Consider the following 24,356-nt stretch of genomic DNA (forward strand, 5'->3'; position numbering starts at 1 on the left):
TCTGACTCATTTCTCCAGATTGTAAGATACTGTCTTTGTCTACACAGCAAGCATTTTAGGCATTACAAGAATGAGTGGCAACATTTTTAATCTCATCAGTCTAGGAGTCTAAAAAATGTTCATAAAAAAAGTCTATGGCATTAAATGCCACGCATTTTCAAAATCTTTAATCACAGTACCAGATATAGGTGTATTGAGAGTACTCATTAATCTTGTTTCTCTAAACTGCTATTTTTCATCAACTCCTGAAGGAATTATTAAGAAACTCTTTACTGTATTTTAAAAATATCCCCACTTGAGATAATAAGTTATGAGATCATCTTATACTTGGGTGCTTGGAAATATAAACTTGGTATTACGTAGTAATGTTTCAACAGCTTTGATTTACATAAAATTTCTCTTGATTGTCACTAAATCCTTGTGAAAGGGGGAAGAGAGAAACTGAATTTACAAGCACTATGAGTTAGGAACTTTTGGTTTCAAAACCCAGTGTTTTCTTGACTACCATTATTGGAATTAGCTACAATATAGCTAAAAGACAGCTGTGTGCATATACACAAATCTAAGGGCCCAGGAAACTTAGACTGCTGAAATTTACAGAGTAATCATGACTAAAATGAGTTTCAACAGTTTAGAATCATTCTAAAAATCACTGTATCACTGTCATCCCATTGTTCATCTATTTACTCGAGTGGGCATCAGTAACATATCCATTTGTCCCAGCCCTAAGATTTTAAGCAGCCTCTTCTTACTCGTCTTTCCCAAAGATTGGAGGTTCTTTCAGGCTCAGGAGAATGAGACCTGTTATTATTACTGTTTTTGGCATATCAGATATGCCACGGGGAGTTTGCCAGGCTCTCCCGTGCAGGCGGGATACTCTCGGTAGCTTGCCGGGCTCTCCAAGAGGTATATATATATATATATTTTTTTTTTTCTTCCCATCTATGATGATGTGTCCGGCTGCATGGTCCAGGAATATGTTCACTCATGTATGTGAGGCTCGGCCCGAGCATGTTCAAAGTTCCACATTCTAAAAATATTATACACAAAATTTGATAAAGGCCATAATCTCCAGAATGATGTTCCAAGAATTAACATTTAAAAATTTTTGAGAAATATTTCTTAGTCTCTCTCTGCAGTGATGTTAAACACACAGTATGTATCTCAACTTGATTTGTTTTTGAACCTCAATTTATGATCACATATGTTTGTCTTTCCATGCAATTTCTCAACAGTTATATTATACTTACTAGGTACCAGGTATAAATTATATATACATGTAGAGCTTGAAAATTACTTTAAGGTTTTAAATATTAACTAAAGTGCCCACATGACACATTATTATCTATTTGTTTTACTATAAACTCTTCATAGCTATGGTCTTTGACTTTCACAAGTCAATTCTTCAGATTATTACCGTGATATCAGTGACGAAAAATAATAATAAAATATAATCAATAGAAAATTAAACTAAAATTTCAACTTTTTCACTTAAGTAGTGACTAAATTGGTTTTTATTATAGAGGAGGTATTATTTCTACTTGGAATAATCAAACTGGTAACAGGAAAGATCATTCTTGCTATACTATAATGTCATCATTTTTAAAGTATCTAGACTTTCAAAATATGTTTTCAGAATTCACAAATATATATTTACCACATATGACTTCTGAAGGAATAAAAATTAAATGCCTGGAATCTCTTTTATCTTATTAACATATTCCAACATGTTAAAGTATTATAAAAGCCAAGTTATCTATTCTTTCTTTTACTTTTAAAATTCTTTATCTGTTCTAACTAAAATATCTGAGTTTTTTCTTCTGTAAAATATTTTTAATGTCATTAGAGATTTTTTCACATACCATGTAAGTGTTTATGAAAATATTCCTGCCTATTCATTTATACTTGAGGTAAATTTTCATTTCTGTTGCTGAACTGTAGCTCAATCATATTTTTAGTTTATCCTCTATTATTAAAGAAAATCAAGAATTATAATATAAACTCTAATTCATTAAGAACTTTGATATCATAATCAACAATTTGCATATTTGTAAATAACTCAATAACAAAAATATAAATTAAATTCTTTTAAATTAAGTATTTTCTGGAGGAAAATTCATCATTGAAATTATTGGCATCCTCAAAAGAACCAGTAATTAGAACAAAAAGTATGAAAAAGCACTATTTCTCCCATTATTGTAAGTATATTAAAAATAATTGTTTTGGTGGACATAACATTTCATTAGGATACCTCCAGTTCACCCTAGAAACAAAAACTACAAAATATAAATTCTGCAATTTTAGAATGAGAAGTGAATAGATGCTGGCTAACAGGAAAAGTGCAGTTCTGCATCATTAGTGGCATTTTTGTGTAGTCTTTCATTGGGGAGCAAATTCTGAGAGCAGCAATCTGGAAATCCATAAATCCTACTGAGCCTTGGTTAAGTGACATTCATTATAAAGAACACCTGGAGGGAAGACTTGAGAATTGAGTCACAGTTTGGAAGATCAGATTACCAGATCTCTGCATGTCTTGGTTAAATAAGACAGCCCAGGAAGAGAATAATCTTTCCCTGCAGTCTTTTCAGCTGCATTATATAGGATAAAGTGAGAAGTTTATCCATCACTATCTTGTTTCTGTCAGGTACATGTTTCCTCACATTACTGTGTAAATCTGAGCACTTGATGTCACTTATGTATTATCAATGCATTACATTTGTCACACGATGTCCCAGTCAAATGTTTATTACCACTCATGCTTACCATCTTGAATCTAAGCAAAATTATGAAAAGGTAAATATATTTTGATGTACGTGCATTTTCACATGCTAAATGCTGAGTAAAATCTCTTTTTTAACCAAGTCTTTCATTGTAGCTTACATAGACCACTGTATCACTGTCATCCCATTGCTCATAGATTTGCTCAAGCAGGCACCAGTAACATCTCTATTGTGAGATTTGTTGTTACTGTTTTTGGCATATTGAATATTCCACAGGTAGCTTACCAGGCTCTGCCGTGCTTGTGGGATACTCTCGGTAGCCTGCCAGGCTCTCCTAGAGGGATGGGTCGGCCGCCTGCAAGGCAAACACCCTACCCGCTGCGCTATTTTGTGGGTTACATAAAATTTAATAGATTTCTAATTAAAAAGAGAAAGGGTTCAAGGAAAGTTACAGAATACTCAAAAATTTTACTGGTCTCTAATCTGAGACTGGAAAAATTGCCAGTCATTGCTTATTTGAAAGATTGAGTATAAATAGTTTTTGAAAAACCCTGAGTTGAACAGAGTACCTCACCTATTTGAGAGATCCCATTACACCTGAGATTTGGAAATACTAAGCACTGCTTTTTTTTTCTTTAAATAAAAATAATTTGCTTCTAGTATTTTCTACATGAATTTTCAGGGAGAGGGGGAAGCTATCTACATTAAAGTCTTGCTCCTGGCCCTTGGCTCAGGGTTTACACCAAGAAGTACTCTAAAAATATATGTGGTGCCAGAGATCAAATAAGGATCAACTGCATGCAAGAGGAGAACCCTGCCACTACACTTTCCCTCTATATAATTTACTTGGCCAAGATTCTGGGGGAAAATACAGAGTTCAAATAATGTGATGCTGTTTGTATTAGTTGAACAAAAATTTTAAAGAATGACCTGTTGGATCAAGAAAGAGAATTTTTACGTTGCAAGCAGCAGACCGCATCCTAGCACTCCATGGTCTCTCAGATCTCCCAGCCTTCTAGGAGTGATCCAAGAGTGTAGGCACAGGATTAAGCCTGAGCACAGCCTGGTGTGGCCCAAATACACACACACACACACACACACACACACACACACACATATATATATATACACACACACAGGAACGTCAAGTTTTATTATACACAACTAATATGTAGTTAAATGCATTCTCTTTTGAAGTATACTTTAAGATACATCAAAGACTATTAGAATCCATATCCTTGTTTTACTCAGTAATTATACTTTTAGAAACAAAAGTATAAGGGACAAAACAGCAGATATATGAGATGAATATACTGGTTTATTTTATGTCCTTAAAATATTGAAAGATAAAAATAATGATGTATCCAGGGCTAAGGAAATAGCTCGAAGGACTAAAACACAAACTTTGCATGTGAGAGAATGGGATTTGATCCCTGTCACTGCATATTATGCCAAGAATCACACTTGGGTAGTAGCCTCTGAGTCCTTTTATGTGAGATTAAGAAATAAGCACAATGATAATATTAATATTAAGAAATTACTTGTAGAGTTTTATTAGTAATATATTGTTTCTGTCAACACAAATAAGTATGGCTATTTAAATGATTTATGGGAAGTCTATGCTATGAAATATTAGTCATGAAAACTGGCATGTTCTGAAGATAAATTTCTCAGTGAGGAAAATAGACTATGTAGGATCATCCAGATCTTAGTAAAAAATAAGGTGCAAGTGTTTAATTGTATAACTATTACAGATATATTACATTTAACAGTGGTTATTTCTGGGATTCAAGACTAAAAGTTTTTTTTTCTTTTTTCTTTTTGTCTGTATTTTCTAGTATTTTGACAGTGGAGTTAAATCACGTTGAGAAAGAGGAGAGATATGAAGTCCTTGCTGAAGTGAATTCCTGTTTCACAACGTGACTGATGAAGTGTCTGCTGATACCACACAAGCCTTTAAATCTCAATCCATGGCTCAGAGTTAGTGATAAAAATTAGATGTGTTGTAAGTATGAGGCTGTTATCAGTGTGTGGAAAAAGTTAAGTATTTTTATGAGGTCTTGTACTTATTATATTTTGTGTATTCAATAAGAGAGGGATGAATGGCTTGGCGTTTTAGTATATTCTTAAAACAGACATATCTTTTATTTTATTGACTTGAGGATGTTCCATAAGATATAACAGAATAAGCAGATATAAAAAATATATGTGTACTATGGTGCAGGACAGGTGGGCAGGAGGAAACTGGTGATATTGGTGGTGGAATATAAGCATGAGTGAATAAATGGGTGGTGGAACACTGTATGACTAAGACCCAATCATGAACACTTTTTAACTATATAGCTTGTGATTTAATTTTTTAAAAATGAGACAAAATATATATTTGGTCAAAACTATATATATTTAAAACACTAAAGTGGATGATCATTCATGTCTTCTTGGAAGGAATTACAAATTATTAAGTAACAGAATACATTGTTAGAAAACATATGGCAGTCAATTATGAAACTATTCAAGATACAGTATATGTTATTGACTTTTAGAATTTTCATATTTAACAAAATGACACAGGATGTGGAATACTGAATTAATGAGACTTCTCTAGAAAGTGCCACCTGACATTTTCATCAGAGAGTAGATGTATTGCTAGAGTCTTTTAAATTTATTTTTTCATTTTTTTTCACTTCCTTTAATGAAAGTAGCATCTTAGCAACTTACTTTATACAACTCGACATTGAGTGGAATAGACAGACACAGAAACTAATTATTGCAAGATAATTTCAAGGGTGTTCCAATAGGAGCAAGAGGAAAATACTAGGAAGTGTGAACAAAATTGCTAGATATTTTGAGCAGACTATACAGTAGAGAGAATGGCAATATTTGGAAAGAGCTCATGCCTTAAAAAGAAGGTGAATGGTGGTAAATGGAATCAACATTTGATACAAGATGAAGAAAACAGAAGCTGTTTACTGTAAACTAGATACTGTTTACATCAGTACATTTTATTTTATTTTATTTTTAATACTTGTAATGAAAGAAGAGGCTGCTAAAATCTCAGGGCTGAGTGTAATAAAGACATTACTGGTGCCCACTCAAGTAAATCGATGAACAACGGGATGACAGTGATACAGTGATACTTGTAATATATTTTTCAAATTTCATAATTCTTCCAGAAAGCAAAGCTTCATTGTGAATAATGATAACAATAAAACAGTTGCTGCTACTGAGTCAAACCAGCATACGAATTTTTCTTCAGATTTCTTAGATATGGGCTAACTAGCATGATACTCCTAAATAAAGATGTCCCCCTGATCTAAATTGGCCATAAAATATATAGATCAAAATAAGGACATTTTTAGAGTGACAGTACCATTGACAATTACACAAAGATTATCCTTATTCTACAAAAACCCAATATCTAAGTAGTCTTTCACTGTTTATATATAAAAAGCATGGATGAAGCTTGCTTAATTTACTCTTCAGTAAAAAATTAAACTAATCATATAACCTTAAACTAACAATAAGTTCCCATGACTAAGCACTAGAATTAGTTCGTAGAGGATGAAGTGAAGTTATGTTTAATAATTTTATCACTTGTAGACATATGGTTTCTGAGCAGAGAGAAATTTATATTTGATATATCATCTTTGTTATCCTTCGTGGCTGTCAGCACTTTAACTTATCTGAACTTAAATTTAAATCTATAGCATTAGTTAACCTTTACTTTCCAAGCTGTCACAAAAATAATATAGAATAATTTATATAAAGTGTGAGTGAAATCTTTTCTCACTTAAACCAGGAAGAATAGTTCCTGTGAAGATGGGTGGTGAGAAAAATTTAAAAAGCCATTTTGTCATTAACAAGGTAGGGCAATTGTATACGCTAACAAAATTCACAATATAGTTATAAAAATTAGATATTGATCTTGATTCATGACTTCATCATGATACATGCATAATTCAGAATAATGATTTCTAAATTATTTATGCTTATTAAAAAAACTAATTCCTGGTAAATGATACAGATTTGCTGAAAGTGGTGTTTCTATAATATGAAAATATGAATAAAAGCATAAAAAGTATCTTATATCTTCAGTATCTTAAAAATAACAACTAATTTTTATAAAGGAAAAATGGAAACTGTACAATTATAAAAATATATTTATAAATATATAGGCAGGGTTCTTGAAATCCAATGATATTTGTATACATATGCAATTATAAGAAGATATACATACATCTTACATGATTATGCATCTATATTAATATAATTACATAATATTATATATACATAAAGATGTATAATATCATTAGATTTCAAAAAGCTAATACCTTGTCACTCAATGAGATTCAGAAATTTTTCCTGAAAAAGATGAGCACACCAGATGTACACACTGATATCAATAAAGGTGTCTGGGCTGAAGGAATAGGAACATCCCATATGATATCAATGTAACTTTGTTCAGATAACATAATTAGGATGAATATTCAGCAAGCAACCTTCATATAGTGGTGTACCTGTTACCATTTTCAAAAATCCATAGTCAGTGTGGATGAGAACAAACTTATAATAAAGTAAGTTTACAAAAATCAAACACACACATGTATACACAGTGAAAAACTGTAGCTCAACTGACATTTGTCCTTTGGGAAATGAATGGACTAAATGAGTGTAGAGCCAAGTCCACGAACTAAAACCATGGCAACTGAAGTCTGGAGGGCACATTCATGTTATCTATAGATAAGGATAAATGCACAAGTGAAGATTAATTGATTAAGAGGAGTGGAGAGATGGTACAATGGCTGAGGCACTTGCCTTTCATGTGGCTGACCCCCGTTTAATCCTAAGCACTATATATAGTCCCTCAAGTACTATCAGGAGTGATCCCTGAGCACAGAAACAGTAATAATCCCTAGACATCTCCAAGTATGGCATCCAAGCACTCAAAATTTAGCTGATCAATACAGTAAAAGATAATGAAGAGATATAGAAGAGTTTCTGGCGGGGGGGGGGAGGGCGGGCGGAGAGATACTATAGTAGGTAGTAAATTTGCCTAGCTGGGTTTAATGTCCAACACCCCACATGGTCCTCTGATCAATTCCAGGATCACATAATCCCTGAGCACAAAACCAATTGTAAGTGCTGAACACTGCTGTGTATGATCCATAAATAAACAAACAAACAAAAATTAAAAAACTGAATTAGTGGAGGTTTCATAATTACTTCCTTAAAGGAAAATAGACCTTGCATTCTGTATTTCTCTCTGGCCCAGATAACTTTAATTGTCATCATTTCTGTAATCTGGATTTTTACCAATTTCACAGAAGTAAAATAGATATTTCAGGCATAGAGAGCAATGATCTACATAAGAAATAGCACCCATGTTGTTGTCCTAAATCCATGAAGTTACTACTTTTCTCAAAACCAGTTTTTCAACATCATGCAAGAATTAATAGCCACTAACATCAAAGAATGTCAAATTAAAAGCTCTCTTAATGATCCTTAGTAAAGAAAAGAAGGTGAATAATCTTTAGTATAGGAAAGAAAGTAAAACCGGAAAAGAAAACACTAAACCCAGCAATGGTGAGTGTCTACCTGCTGTAACAGTGAATTCTGACTGGTTTCCCAGGAAGCAAAAAAAGAAGATAAAGGAAAACAGGTTGGCTCAGGGGGACTTTTTGTGTCCAGCCAAGTGCAACCTCTTTTGGGATTATTATACAAACTCAGCCAACTAAGAAAACATGGTTCTTTTACTCCACAAAATTCCTACTTACAAAGCAGCAGTACTTGTATGTCAAATTAAAATGTAGTGTGAGACATTCTTTTAACAGAAGAAAGGGTACAGAGGGCTACCTCGATCGTGATTTGTGCTGTACACAGAGTTGTTTTATTTTTTTAATTTTGTAATTAGATAGTTATTAATATTGAAGGAAGAAGAGGAAACTACAGAGTAGATAGGCAAATAAGTCAGAATCTTGATTTTCTCCACCTTCCACCTGTGAAAAGTGGCACTTTGACTTTCTTAATTGCCCAGTTATAAGATATATTTCTTTAAACCTTACTGCTACTTCATTCTATTCTCTATAGCTCAGACTTTTGTTATAGACAGACATCATAGTAAGAGCAAAGCAAACTTGTTTGACAATAACAATAATAAATACTTTATTATGAGGAGTAAATTAATCTTATTATTTCAGCTTTAACAACAATTGTTAGGGTCAAATGTCATTGTCAATTAAGAATTTTCAATAATGCAGAGATAAAATGTTGCACTAGATATAAAATGTTGGTACTATATAACTTGGTGGTCAGTAGAAATGTTGACTCAAAAACTATCAAGTTAACTTTGAAGAGAATAAAAGAAACTTCCATTTTGGTTATTAAAGATTATTGCAGACCTAATGAAACTCTTTTGGGGTCAGTGTTGAGTCAAATGGCACTTGAATAACTGGTCAATCATTTCTTTTTAGTATATCCTCTCTATTAAATATTTTCAAGCCATTTATAAAACTACAGATTATATATTAACAAGTCAGCCAATTAGTCAAATAAATTAGTAAAATTAAAAAATTATATTTATGAAAGAAAAACAGAGAAATCAAAATATCACATTTCCCTGGTAACTTATTATTCTCAAGATCTCCTGACCTCAATCATCTATTATTTCTTGCTTCCCCAATTCTGCTATACCATTTTTTTCTCTTCTCATTCTAATCGAGCACCTATTTAGATCAGGCACTGATGCTATATTCCAAAAGTAATTAAGACTATTACATCTCTGAAAGAGCTCAAAATAGATAAAGTTAACTACAATAGTTTGTAGTAAACTCCGGTTGCTACTCTTGGAGTCAGAACCAAGTGTCTAACATGGAAGAATTTTAATTCTGGAGCAGGCAATGATGGCATCAGAAATGACTTTACAAAGAAGTCTGATGATCTGTTTTTGGAAGGATAATAATAGTTTCCTTAGATGAGGAGCTGAGTGTAAACTATCTTATCCCAAGTCTTTTTTTTTTGCTTTTTGGGTTACACCCGGCGATGCTCAGAGGTTACTCCTGGCTCTGCACTCAGGAATTACCACTGGCGGTGCTCAGGGGACCATATGGGATGCTGGGAATCAAACTCTGGTCGGCCGCGTGCAAGGCAAATGCCCTACTCCCCTACTCACTGTGCTATCGCGCCAGCCACTATTATCCCAAGTCTTCACATTATTTATAATACAGAAAGGAAAATTCTGAAGGGGGAGAAAAAGCTTGATGACATAAAAGTACATGACTTATGTGAGGTTCTGAGCAGTCAAGTAATACTTATTCTAATATATTATGCTCCAAAAATGAAACATAACCTTTAAAAGAGAAATAAAGTTGCTAAGATATATATAGAAATTGTATTTATTGAGTATATATTATAAGCAAACATTCATACTAGACATAATGATATGTTCACTTAAGAACAATGAATTATTTGGCATGTTACACAGTCTCTCTGGGGTTAGGTGCCACTCTAATAAAAAGCAGGTAGACAGAGTACACATTAATTCCTCCTTTAATGTTGTTGATACATTCTTGGAAACCACACCTATTAGCAAGACAGTTCACAGCAAAGTCAGTTCCTGTGGTAATGTTGCATTGTTCAAAGTTGTTTCAGGTGTGAGGATGTTTTTCATATTACAACAAAATAATGTTGAATTGTTCTTACTATTTGAGGACTTCCTGCATATCTATAGTAGAATAGTTAAAGTATTTTAGAATACCAAGTCCGTATACATTGATGCTTGGTTCAGATAACTCATCAGTGTAGATTACTCGTAATTTTTGAAATAGTTCTCTAGTGACATAGCAGAGAATAGATTAAAGAGAGAGAGAGAGAGAGAGAGAGAGAGAGAACTTCAAAGCTCCCCAAAGCAAGATGAGAATGCTTTAACAAGACACTTGTCCATGGGAGAAAAGGTTGAGTTTACATTAGAACATATTAGAAATGAAATGAGGAGGGAAAAACATGAAATTGCTCCCTAGATTTCTAGTTCAGATGGCTAGATAAATGTTGGTTTAACATTTCATACTCAAGTTCTACTTCCTATGACTCAGTTATCCTAGGGCTTTCCTGGCTGCTGACTGTCAGCAATTGATTCAGAGCTATTTACAGTTAAATAAACAGGACTGGAGAGATAGCAGAGGGGTTAAGGTACTTGGCTTGCATGTAGCAGATCCTGGTTGATCCTTGGCACCACATATGGTCTTCTTAGCCACACCATAAGTGATCTCTGAACACAGTGCCAATGAGTAAGTCATGAATATAGCCATTTCTACCTCCAAATCCCCAAAATAATAAATACTGCTAAATAATCAGATAGAAAACAGATACAACCTATAAGCCAAAAGAAGCAAGGAAAGCCTATGCCTAAAGCAATGAACAGACTGTCTTTTCAAGTCCCTTTGGTGTGAAAATAACTGAATGGTTATCTCTCAAGCCAGCAGACAGCAGGGCCTCTTTTAAGCAGCAGAACTGCTTGGACGTATGATAGAGGTGAGTGTTGAAAGGGACTGATGAACGGAACCCACCCACAGTTTTTGGATATGTTATTTTCACTTGGGACAATACTGAAATAAAGCTTTTTCTTCTCGTGTTTTTTGCCACACTCATTTTATTATTAATATAATTGTTCAAATTAAAATTCTATACATTATCCAGAGATTTGAGATGTTATTAATATTATGTTTGTGAAATGTATTTTAAGATTAAGACAATAATGAACTTTTGATTGCTATTTCTCAACATTTTATAGAATGGAACATAAAACTGCATAAAGAGGAAAAGATAAATGAGTGCAACAAAACCTAGGGAAGGTATTCCTTGAATATTTTAGTTATTATTTACATGCACACAAAATACAGTTTGCTTTTTGTCTCTTAAAAACTACCATTTGCATCTCTACTGCACAATTCAGGAATTATGAAAGCTGAATATCTTCTGTGCCATAAAACATATGAAGATTTTCATTTGAGCCACTCAACATTTTTTAGTGAAGCAAAAATTGTTTGGTTGAAAGCAATTTATTTAGATAAATGTGAAGGGAAAAATGAGAGAGGAAAAAAGAAAGGAGTGGAGCAGTAAGTATTTAAAAGAGAGTATGGGCTTCTACAATGGGAAAAGCCCTATTCACTTTTAAACTACATGTGGCATTGATACCTTCTTACTTACTAATGTCAGAAAATACTGATAGGCAAGTTTATATTATAGGTCAGGAAAAATATATTTGCACTAAATTCTAAATTTGGTTCTCCATATGAAAGTTGCTCATTTCAAAATTTATTATTTTTTCTTTTAGAAACAAGTTTATGAAAACATTATGAGATTTAGAAGACAGAAATGAACAATGGTAACTCTATAATACAAATAAGCTGACAGCAAAGATCAGGCTGTATGATTCCTTTGCATCTCCTACTATTCCTATTATGTGTAAGCATTATCTTCCAGGCACTTGGTACACATTTTCACCTTTATTCGCCTTTCCTGACATCAAAACAACACTTTCTGTAAGCTTTTTCCACATGACTGTTAAGAGATAGTAGATTCAACATTATCAAACCTTTCTTAAGTTTAACTGAATCAAATGTTGCCTCTGAAATGTTGTACTGGTCCCAACATGACCAGTGCCCTATCTAGATCAGGGAAGGGCTTCCTTCAGCGCTTTCCACCCTTTAGTTCTTTAAAGCAACACAGAGATAGTAACATTTCTGATTCTTATACAAAATTGCCATTGAACTATGTCTGATGGCACAAGGGGAAAAATATAGAAACATGAACCTCTAAAAATAGTGCAATTTAAGACCTGTTTTCCTACTGAGTAAAGACTTTATTTCCCTTGGAGAAATTTACTTTGATTTTTCTAAATGTTCAGAACTGCTCAAAAATTGAAGGGGAAAAATATCACATATCCAAGCATGTCTACAGTGCTCTATCACTTCAACTAGTTAACTATTCCATGACACCCCATCCAACCAGATGGAAACAAATTAAAGAATGGCCAACTATTTTTTTCTGTTTGCTACCATTAACATAGTTTTCAAACTACGAGAAGGTTAATAACCAAAACATCTTGCTATTTCTCAATCATTATTGCCAAAGAAGTGTTTAAAAAGGAAATGTATTATGCTATTAAAATACATGCCCATACTTATATAAACCTCAGTATAATTATAGTTTTGTATAATTAGGGTTTTTATGTCAAAAGATTTACAGCTTTATCACCTCAAGCAATATTTCACAGCTGCCAAGAATGATTTATGCAATAATGACTTAAACTGTAAAATAGAATCCTCAAAGGATGGGCTGTCAAATATTCTAACTGCAAATAACTAGGTTTTTTTTAAAAAAAAATGAGATTCCAGTAAACAGCAATCCCAATTGTACCTAGTAAAATCACATAAAAGAGCATGGAAAGGCGCACTGCTTCACAATGCTGATCATGAAGCTTGCAATGCAATAAGTCAACATGAATTCTGCAGAGATCAAAGATTCAAAGTGCATCTAACGCCACTCTACCACTTGGGAAAATAAGTTTTGAGGAATAATATCACGCTTATATTTTTTCAACTTCTTTATGAATAAATTTAATAAGTGGACACATACTGTCTCAAGGTTGTTTTTTTTAATTTGTTTCTTGTACTGTTGCATCGCTATTCATAATCCTTCGAAATGTTAAAGAACTAATAGAGAAAAGATTTAGTGTGCATACTTAAGAATCCAAGAACCCTGGCAAACCAAGATGAATTTAAAAGAATGAGCAAATTCTGATAAACGAATCTAAGAAAATCTTGTTTCTGTTCCTGCTTTCATAAATGCAGAGTGACTGAGTGACCGTCTGGTCTCTCTAAAAGGTAAGACATTCAAGGTATTTGAACTTGACAAGCTCTGACTATCTTTGCAGTTGTCCTGTAAATAGACGAATAACAGCATGAAGATTCTATTCAAAAAGAATCTGAACTAGTGACAAACAAATAAATTAAATACACCCAGAGAGAATGTAAGTTCAGTTATGCCTGACTATTTTAAAAAGGGCATTGAGATTAATTTTTTTCTTTTGGGGAAAAAAAGAAATAGTTTAACCTAGCACCTCTTGTTTCCCATAATATTACAAGTGAAGCAAACAGCATTTGTCTTTAATTCTCAATATACCCAGTCCTTGTAGACTGAGTCACATCTGAAAATGAAGCCAAAAGAAACCATCACCTCCAAAGATTGATTTTGATATACCTAAAGCAGCTTTCAAATAAAGATTCTTGCTTAAAATAGGGAAGATTTAGTTTGTATATTTAAGAAAATCACCCAAGAGGACTTATGCTCATCAATGTACCACAATTCTATTGCAGACATTTTTATGATTCTGTATGAAAAAAATTCAGGTGTTTCAAGATTATTTTATACACATTTAACCAGATAAACTATATTTTTAAAACACCTTTATAAATGTAGTACCATAGATAACAACTTCTATTTGAAAATATTGTCTGAAGAAGTGACTCCATAGTCCAGATTTTAAATGACCGACCATTATAGTCCAGATTAATTTTATACTTAAATTCTGTATGCTGAAAACATTCTCAAATGATCCAGAAAAATAATGTCCACAAGTTGCTCAAAAAAAGCATTATAGTAACTACAACATAAACTATGTTAACATCAGGATTAATATTCAATGGGGAAATGTCAGGCATTCAAACTATTCTCAAATTCTAATCTGCCAGCATCATATACATACACAAAATAGGATGACTTGCTTCTGTAGTGAGAACAAGTAGTGAGAGCCTCAGTCTAAGAAATGCTTTTAAGACAACAGAGCAATTAAACTATAGCTAACATGACAACACTACTGATGGGAAAGTGAGGGAGATAGGTACTTTAAAAAACTATACGATAGTCATACAATGTGTTTTCTTTCCAAATTAATTCGAAGTTATACAAACATTTTTTTCTGATAATACTTAGTCATGCATTTCAAATCAAGCTGATGTTATGGTACATCAAATAGTAAAGAATTGCACAGTTTATATAATTATTATACAGTTATTCTTTTTTTTAAAGCAGATGACTTAAATTTCCCAGCTGGAATTTGTTTTCTGTATCTTACCAAAAAATAGCCATCTGATGATTATAACACATCATTCATTTACCAAAAAATCTTGTTTTCAAATAATCTAATATTTATGTCAACAGAATAAAGCAAAATACATTATAATATATCAGCAAAACTAAAAACACTGTGCATATTTTAATTGGTTTAAACCCTAAATTGCCAAAATTAACTGCAAATACGACTTAAAAATGGTACTATCTGAATATTCATACAGGTGAGTTTACATAAATATATTAAATATTTAATGAATGAATACCTTAAATATATATTTTTGAAAACTATTATAAGTGTAACTTTTTTATGCTCATGCAGTAAGCACAAAAGGAAAAAATGACTGCCCTTGAAGTTGAGGTATGACCTTAAGTTTGAGATGTCAGTTTTGCTGCAGTTGTAAAAATGAATACTAATAGTTTCACATATCAAGGTTCCAATCCTCTGTTTCTTATATCAGACAACTCTTGAAACAATAAAGTTCATTATTTAAATACACACATTCAAATTCTAAAAACTAATTTTAGAAGTTCCTATTATATTTCAATAATTCTGTATAAAAAGAACCAAAAAAAGTATCACCTATGAAAAAGTTAAAACTCACTTAAAATATAAAAGTTATAAATAGTTATAGTTTCAGATGTAGTTTTCGATACACATGGCCTGGTGAAATACTCTCAGGTAGAAGCAAATTAAACTGTGCCGCTTCCTTAGCAATGCAACCAATATGTGATTAATCTTTATATTGTTCTTTAGAAAGGAAGGTGTGTAAAACAAATTTTTGGCAGTTTGTCCTTAATGACAATAAGTTATTACACTTTTCAAGTATATGGACTACACCTACTTAGAACACATTTGTTTTAACCAGCTCACTAATGAGACTATTCCTAATTGTTGGGTCCCCAAACTACAATTATAAAGCACACATCTATATTTGAATACTTGAGTCTCCTTTGCATATGGACTTCTGTACCAGCTGTAAACATTTAATTTCAATAGAATCAAATATAAGGGATCCTAAATAAGTGAACATTACCATTTTTGTGATAGTAGGTGACCTCCACTTTCCTCTCCTCAGACCCCAACAATGCTTGGGCGATTTGGGCAATATCATGCCTCTTGGTCTCTGGCCCATGAAGAAAGTCACAGGTGCAGGGCTTTTGCATGACATCTGGTCTGGAGAAACCAGTCATCTCACAGAACCCATCATTGCAGTAGATGATGGCACAGTTTTGCACTCTGGCATTTGCGATGATAAATTTTTTATCTGTAAGAAGAAGATTGTAGAGCGTCATTTTAAAAGCTTCTATAAGAATCCCATCAACATCAGAGCAAGTTATTGCATAATAGGAGATCTGAAATGCAGGTGTTTTCCAAGCTGCTAACTTCCCCCAGCTTTAAAAGCAAAAGTAAAACCCAAAATTAATAGTTTTAAGTAGTTTTGACAAAAATATTAAAGAATTAGTCTTTAAATTGTGAGAATATAGTTTCCAAATAGTCTAGTTTTCAAGTCCCGCAACTCTCGGGGATACTAAGGCATATTTAGGCAGGCAGCTAGTCCACTGACATTTCCAGGATGCCTTTTAATTGTAAGGGAAATATTTTCAAAGTTAAAATGATGAAAAATCCTGCACTTGTCAAGTTTCTTGCTTTAATCTTGGTTCTTAGATTACAACTTTCTCAAGTAGTTATTATCAGATATGAATTTTCTCTATCCTAAAGGTATTCTACACACATCATTTCTTTTTTTAAAACATAAGAATATGTCACATTAATGAGCAGTTTAATATGACAAATGTTCTCATTTTCATAATATTTAACCAATAGATGAAAATATTTACACATATACATAAACACCCTTCCACTTTTAATTTTGGAGAACCTTAAATTTTGCATAGTAATAAGGGTTTTAATATTAGAACATGATTTTTATAACAAATTTTATTTATTATTTTAGGTAGAATGGGAATCAGGACATAGAAGTGTAGTTTGTGCACAAGGTAATATATTATCATGTCACCAAATGCAGTGTCAAAACAGATGCTTTTTGTGAAACATAAAGGTGGATTAGTGTGTGCAGCATTAAGGAAATACAAAATAAAAATTAACAAATTACTATGTATCAAAAATTCATTCCTTTTGTTAATCCTGACAATAAAATTAAATTCTCTTTACTTAGTCTCTGTGGGATTTATTATTTGATTTTCAAATTTCCTGACAGAAATTTCAGGGAATAGAAAAGGAACAGAATTCTTTTGAATAGTGAACTGATTTTACTGAGAATCAGCACGGATCAAATCATGCTTTCACCAAATTATCCTGCCTGGGCTATATTTGCATTGATTTTTATGCAAAGTTTAGCTTCTGTATAAACTAATAGCCAGTAAGCATCCCTGTCACCTCAGCCTTGCAATTTAACTAAGGTAAAATAGAGTTTGCGAGGTCGTTTACATCGCTGCTACCGGTACGTTCCAAGATCCAATAGTACGTTCTACCTACCCTGCTCCTGACTTTCAAAAAGTCTACATTAAAACAGCCTCGACACATACATCCATGCTAGACTAGCACGTTCCCTTTAAGATAGTAGAAGAGTAGGACTTTAAGTAGCAAGTCGGATAATGGAGCAGTGGGAGAGGGGATCAAATTGCCTCCTATAATGGAGACCGTAATCTAAAATGTAAATCAAAATTAGTATCAGAGGGAGAACACTCCCGCTGCCATTCCAACCTCCTGGCTCGGTTTCCCCAGCGAACTTGATCAGAGCCGGAGTTGCCTTCTCCCCAAGCTTCAAGCGCGGACGCCAAGTGCACTGTCAAAGCCGAAAGCGAGGGAGAGAGAAGAGAACAAATGAACTTACTTTGCCCTTCAAATTTCCGTATGATGGTGCCCAGAAATGTGTTTTGTGGTGCCACATGCCCCCTGCGAACAGGCATGTTGACTCGGGTCTTCCGAGGAGCGCTCCCCCGAGCTCCGGAGTTCTCCCGGGATCTCTCCGCTAGAGCCCAGGCCGGCTGGCGAGCCGCTCTTTGTGGCAGAGCATCCTCTTTGAGAACCGGGAAGCTCTTCCCATTAGCACCACTTCCAGACTCCCGCTTTCCCCACTGGAGTCCAATCCATTCCCCTCACCTTCGGGAGGGGGCCTCGCACCGGACTGGCGCGAGCGCGCGGGTTTGGGGGTGGGGAGAGGGAAGGAGGCGGGGTGAGGGGAGGTGGCGGGGGAGGGATGAGGAGGGAGCGGCGGGGGAGGGCGGGAGGGGGTGGGGAGTCACAAGGGCAATCGATCTGTTTCTCCGCTCCCGAACGGCGCCAATTTCCCAGTGCAAATGGGCTTAACCTGGCGCTAGCCCAGAGCTATACGGATGTTTGCGGGAGGGGTGGGCGAGGGGGAGGGAGGGACGCGGGGATGGAAGACTTGTGTAGCTTTTGCAGGAAAGAGAGAAAGAAAAGGAGGCCCGGAGGAGGTGGGGATAGAGGGGTGTTTGACGTTTTTATCTCCGCCCTTTCCCCCTACACACACACACACACACACACACACATCCAAACACGCTCACGGACACACGCGTGCGCGCACACAACACACAATCCCTTTATCTTGAGAGCTCGGGTACCCTTACGGCTCGGATTACTCGAGCGTGTTTTAACAGAAGCCAGCCAAGAAATCTCCAAAACTGAGTGACAGTGACTCTGGGAAGGTGATCTGCGCGGTCACCAGCCGCTGGGCTCCCTCCCTCCCAGAGTTCCTCTCGCGGCACCGCCAGAAACAATCTCAACTGCAGAGCCCGGACGGACAGGTGGGAGATAGTCCCTCAGGGAGGCATGTTATCTAAGCTGCGGCAACGTTCCGGTGGTTGGAAATGCAGGAGGAACCCCTGAGGGGTGCAGGTTTGGCTTCAGGGTGCAGCGTGGGTCCCCCTGGCTCGGCGGACGTGGGTGCCGACGCCAGAATTGAACCCGCACTCTTCTCCCGCTACCCGGCGCACAGCCGCGCCTCCCTAAAACCTAAGGTGCTGGCGCTGCTGAGCATGCCCAATGCCACCTTTTGAACCCCAGAGGAGTTGCGAGGTTGGGGGGAGGGAGGGCATGACTGAGTCTCCAGGTGCTGGACACTGCACGGAAGAGGAGATGGCTAGAGACTGTGGGAGGAAACAGTACACAAGAGTTTGACATGAGCGAGGCTGGGCGCTAGGGGGATGAACAAAAGGTGGGTGGGGCTGAGTTACAAGCCCTGGTGTGACCCGCCGTGCCGCTCATCTCAACACACTATGCAGACCATTTCCCTCTTTCTCACCATTTCAAAGGAATCATATCGAACAGGAACTGAAAATCAGTTCTAAAGGCAGAATAGGAGCCTCTTCATTCTTGTTTCTCAGAACCTGCCAAGCGGGAATTGCATAGTCTACAAAACACATCAGTCCAAATAGTCTTCCAATAGATTCCGGAAATCAAATGTGGCAAGAGATTGTTTTCTAAGTAATTCTTCTAGTTTATTATGCTTTTTTTCCCATTTCACTTATATTATGTCCTCCTTTGACATATGAGTCAGCCTATCTTCATGTCCCATTCCCAAAATAAAATTTACCACCTCTGAATTGACAAAACTCCAACACGGACAAACCTGTATTTCTAGCTTCAATAAGAGTACAGAGGCCCTATGTAAACATGTGTTTATTCAATAGTTTATTTCTGAGTGGAGCTTATGGCATGTTCACCTGTTTTTGACTGTTTATGAGTCGTTTGGGTTCATATTTTTCTCAGTAATAGCTTCAACTTTGAAGTAGAAAAATGAGGATAGAGCTGAGAAAAATTTAGAGGGTGAGATTAAATAATGTAGATTAAATGAGAAAATACACTTACGATTTTTATGTTACTTTGCAGAAAACACGTCCCCCCCAACCCCGAAGAAAAAAAATCTCAGAAACAAAGGACTTTACTCTTTCTTATCAGAGGAATGAGAATGAATCAGAAACATTAGACATTGTTTTCCTGAGAATGTTGAATTTTTCAGTTAATTAGTTATTTAAAAAGAAGCAATCTATGACAACCTTTAGGCTTTTGCTGTGGCTTGATAGTTCCTGAATTTTTTCATACTTCATTTTGAAATGTAAGAAGGCACTCTTCTCCAATGGAGAGCTTTATATTTTTTTCCATCTATAAAAATAAAACAATTTCTCGCCCAAGACGTGGGTGCTATCCATGGTGCTGACTGCTACTCTGCCTTTAGCAACTGCTGGGTCTACATTCAGCCACCGGCAATAGAACTGCAAACTCAAACAAGTGTCCCTGATACGTTCATATACACACTTCACTGCGTATCCACAAAAACATAAAATATAATATACATCACATTTTTAAAGCATCTTTCACTAATTTTTGTCCAAATAAAAGCTGAAATGTACAATAAGAAATAGATCATGGTCCCCCAAAACATACAGTGCATGGCTATCAAGAAGCTGTAGTGATAGGACAGCAGGTAGTACACTTGCTTTGCATGTACGTGACTCAGGTCCTGTCCCGGACCCTCCATATGGTCTCCTGAGTACTACCAAGAGTGATCTCTGAGCACAAAATCAGGAATAAGCCCTGAGCGCTTCAGGTATTTGTCCCCCCCAAAAAAATATGTGCCTATTAAGGGATAATGCATAATATATTGACCTGTCACTGTAGCACTGTCATCTCCTTGCTCATCGATTTGCTGGAGCGGGCACCAGTAACATCTCCATTGTGAGACTTGTTACTGTTTTGGCATATCGAATATGCCACAGATAGCTTGCCGGGCTCTGCCATGCAAGCAAGATACTCTCGGTAGCTTGCCAGGCTATCCGAGATGGATGGAGAAATTGAACCTGGGTTCAAGGCAAATACCCTACTGGCTGTGCTATTATTCCAGTCCTATTAATACAAAATAAGTCATATAAAGAACTTTTAGCTAGTTCATTCTTTAAAAAAAAAAATCTCACGTAAACTCAGAATGAATAGTGCCTTAAAAGAAAATAGGCATGGAGAAAATGTCACATAAAAAGAAAACTTTATCTTCCATACAACAGCAAATGTTGACTTATGAAAAGGTATGCATAATGTCTCCAGTTATGTGTCCTGTACTAACTTTCACAGACCATTGATCTTGGAAACTCTTCAACTGTACTTTGTACTTTAAGGGTAGAAAAGTGTCTTCCTCAAGAGAAAAAGTGACATTTTGCACTCTGAAGTAATCTGTTTACAACATCAAAGTAAACTCTGTCCTGTTTAATAAAGCCCAGTATGGTTTAACATTCTATTCTCTATGTTCACATGAATAATCTTTCCAGGCTTCACATTTTCCCAGCTTCATTTAGCTCTAAGATTAGTTCTATTAAGGATTCCCTGTAAGCTCATAGGACATTCTATAATCTATGTATTGTAATTGATTGATCTGAGTAGAAGATTAAAGGCATCCTGTTTCTAAATTACCCCAGTAATCGTGTTCATGCATTATACATTGGTACAGTGGAGACAAGTACATCAATCTATATTCAGCCAATAATAGAATCAAGTCAGAACATGGTAATCATGACTGCTTGCTGGCTGAAAAATTACCCCCTCCCTTACCCTCACCATTTATAAAAGTGAACTTAAGATTTTGTGTTGAGGCAAGATTTCTTAAGGTTTTATAATTGGGCATTCATTTTTGGAAATATGGATATTGAACAAAGCACAAATGTCCAACCATTGGAATCCTACCAATTATGAATTTTAACACAGCATAATTTGACTATAGATAAAAATAAGAACATTTTAAGATACATTTATAAAATCGCTTCATTTTAACTATTATGTTTTAGTTTCTTAAATTAATCCTTAAATATTAAAGGAAATACTAGAAACCATTTTTCATATTTAAGGAAATACTAAAAGCCATTTGGTGTATCCTTATACTTCCAGGAAAGGAAAACTTATTGAGATCGAACAGGCAATGCAATTTGTTTCAAATTTCTCTAATGATGCTGAATATAAATCAATAAATGTAGTATAATGATTTCTCAATTTGTACATTTTAATTATTAATTAAATAATACAATGCTCACAACACAACATTACAACATTATTTTAATATGGATTTCCAATGGGAATACTGGCATTGTTCTAGTAACTAATCCATTACACTTATAAGTTTGAGAATAGTATCACCTAGAATATTATGAAGCAGAATTATTTCAGTTTTTGGAATACACCCATCCATATGTAGAGCTTACTCCTGACTCTGCCTTTGAGGATCATTCCTGGAAGGTTTGGGGTTCCATATAGAGCATAAGAGTTGAAACTTGACACTTGCAAGACAAGCACCTTATCTGCTAAACTATCTCTCCAATCCCAAGGCATAAATTTCAAGATATCAGAAATATTTCTGTACAATATGGAGTAGAAAAAATCAATGGAAAATAAAAGAAAAACTGGGTTCAAATACAAAGTTGGCATTTAGAATAAAAACATTAAAATAATTCATTTATTTTGGGCTGGACCGATAGCACAGCGGGTAGGACGTTTGCCTTGTACACGGCCAACCCGGGTTCGAATCCCAGCATCCCATATGGTCCTCTGAGCACCGCCAGGGGTAATTCCTGAGTGTAAAGCCAGGAGTAACCCCTGTGCATCGCCAAGTGTGACCCAAAAAGCAAGATAATAATAATTAATAATAATAATAATAATAATTCATGTCTTTTTCCAGAGATTCACATAGGCTTGTGTATTTTAAATTCTCATTGCATTCCTGGGAAAAGTAATGTTTATCATAGTGTACCATCCACTTAAGGCATCATTTTCTATACTTTATATTTGCTAAGATTTGTTTGCAGATCTTTGTGTCTATATAAATCAGGGATATTGGTCTGTAATTTTCTTTTTCCTTCTTTCCGTTTCCCTTCCCTTCCCTTCCCTTCCCTTCCCTTCCCTTCCCTTCCCTCCCTTCCCTTCCCTTCCCTTCCCTTCCCTTCCCTTCCCTTCCCTTCCCTTCCCTTCCCTTCCCTTCCCTTCCCTTCCCTTCCCTTCCCTTCCCTTCCCTTCCCTTCCCTTCCCTTCCTTTTCCTTCCCTTCCCCTCCTTCCCTCCCTCCCCACTCTTCCTTCCTTCCTTCCTTCCTTCCTTCCTTCCTTCCTTCCTTCCTTCCTTCCTTCCTTCCTTCCTTCCTTCCTTCCTTCCTTCCTTCCTTCCTCCTTCCTTCCTTCCTTCCTTCCTCCTTCCTTCCTTCCTTCCCTCCTTCCCTCCTTCCCTCCTTTCTTTCTTTCTTTCTTTCTTTCTTTCTTTCTTTCTTTCTTTCTTTCTTTCTTTCTTTCTTTCTTTCTTTCTTTCTTTCTTTCTTTCTTTCTTTCTTTCTTCTTTCTTTCTTTCTTTCTTTCTTTCTTTCTTTCTTTCTTTCTTCTTTCTCTTTTTCCTTATTTCCTTTTGTAATATCCTGGCTGCTTTTGCAGTGTAATGTTGACCTTATAGAAAGTGTTTGACAAAAATTCTTCTTGATCTGACCTTGTAGTTTCTGAGGGAGATAGGAAGTAGGTCCTCTTTGAAGAATACAAAGAATTAACTGGTAAAGTCTCTGTAACCTGTCTTTTGTTTTGCAGAGAAATGTTGATTAATGTTTTGTTTTTATACTAATCACTGATATCTTTATGTTTTAACCTATCTCCTAATTCAAACTTAAGGGACTGTAGGATTCTAAAAACTGGTCTTTTTTCCCCAAAATTCTTTCTAATTCTGTTTTCAAATTATATCTGACAAGTCAAAGGTACACTTATATATCTGCTGCAGCTATATCTTCTCTCCTTTTATTATTGAACCTGATTTGTTAGCCTTCTCTGAATTTTTATTTTGTGGATTTAACTAAGATTTTGTCAATATTGGTTTTTTAACTCTGAAAATTTAACTCTCAGTCTTGCTAATCCATTGCACTATTACATTACCATATGTTAGTCTCTGCTGTAATTTTCATTATTTCCATTCTTATACTTTGTGAATCCTTTGTTCATTATTCTTTCTTATAATAATGAATTAGGTTATTTTTCAGGTGTCTGCTTTTTTAGACATTGGGATTTATAAAGTTATTCATGGTAGCATTTCAGGAATACATTGTTCCAACACCAGTATCAAGTTTGCTTCACCAATATCTTCAGTTTCCCTCATATTCCATAGCCTGACTCCTTAACAGACACATTATTAAATTTAATTACTGTAGTTTGAGTTACATGGGTCTGTGGTTTGTATATATACATATACAACACCTCAAAAATTGATGTTCCAAAAGCTCCTGATCCCTGTCCCTGTTGTCTCTTTCCATGTTTTCACTTCCCCCCTTTGCCTCTCTCCTTCACTATTCAACTGATTTCTATAATAAGGAGCCAAGGATTTTTACTTACCTCAGTATCTTGTATTTCACTGTTCTGTTATTCTATATACCACAAATGTAGTGAAATCATTGTGTATTTGTCCTCTGGTTCTAACTTTCTTCACTTAACATGATATCCTCCAGTATGATGCTAGTTGCAG

The 24,356-nt window shown here is 35.3% G+C and overlaps 1 protein-coding gene across 3 annotated transcripts in view; it reads right to left on the bottom strand.

Moving 5' to 3' along the window:
* Positions 1-18,092, bottom strand: part of KCNH7 (potassium voltage-gated channel subfamily H member 7) — a 470,160-nt gene extending 452,068 nt beyond the window's left edge. For all 3 annotated transcript variants that reach the window (XM_055120200.1, XM_055120199.1, XM_055120198.1), the window contains exons 1-2: positions 17,705-18,092; positions 15,884-16,114 (exon numbers count right to left, since the gene is read on the bottom strand). In XM_055120200.1, the coding sequence (XP_054976175.1) occupies positions 15,884-16,114; positions 17,705-17,780 (307 nt within the window). In that variant the 5' untranslated portion in view covers positions 17,781-18,092. The remainder of the gene's footprint in view (positions 1-15,883; positions 16,115-17,704) is intronic.
* Positions 18,093-24,356: the final 6,264 nt, after the last annotated feature.

Source organism: Sorex araneus, chromosome X, assembly GCF_027595985.1.
Source record: "Sorex araneus isolate mSorAra2 chromosome X, mSorAra2.pri, whole genome shotgun sequence".
Lineage (NCBI taxonomy): Eukaryota > Metazoa > Chordata > Mammalia > Eulipotyphla > Soricidae > Sorex > Sorex araneus.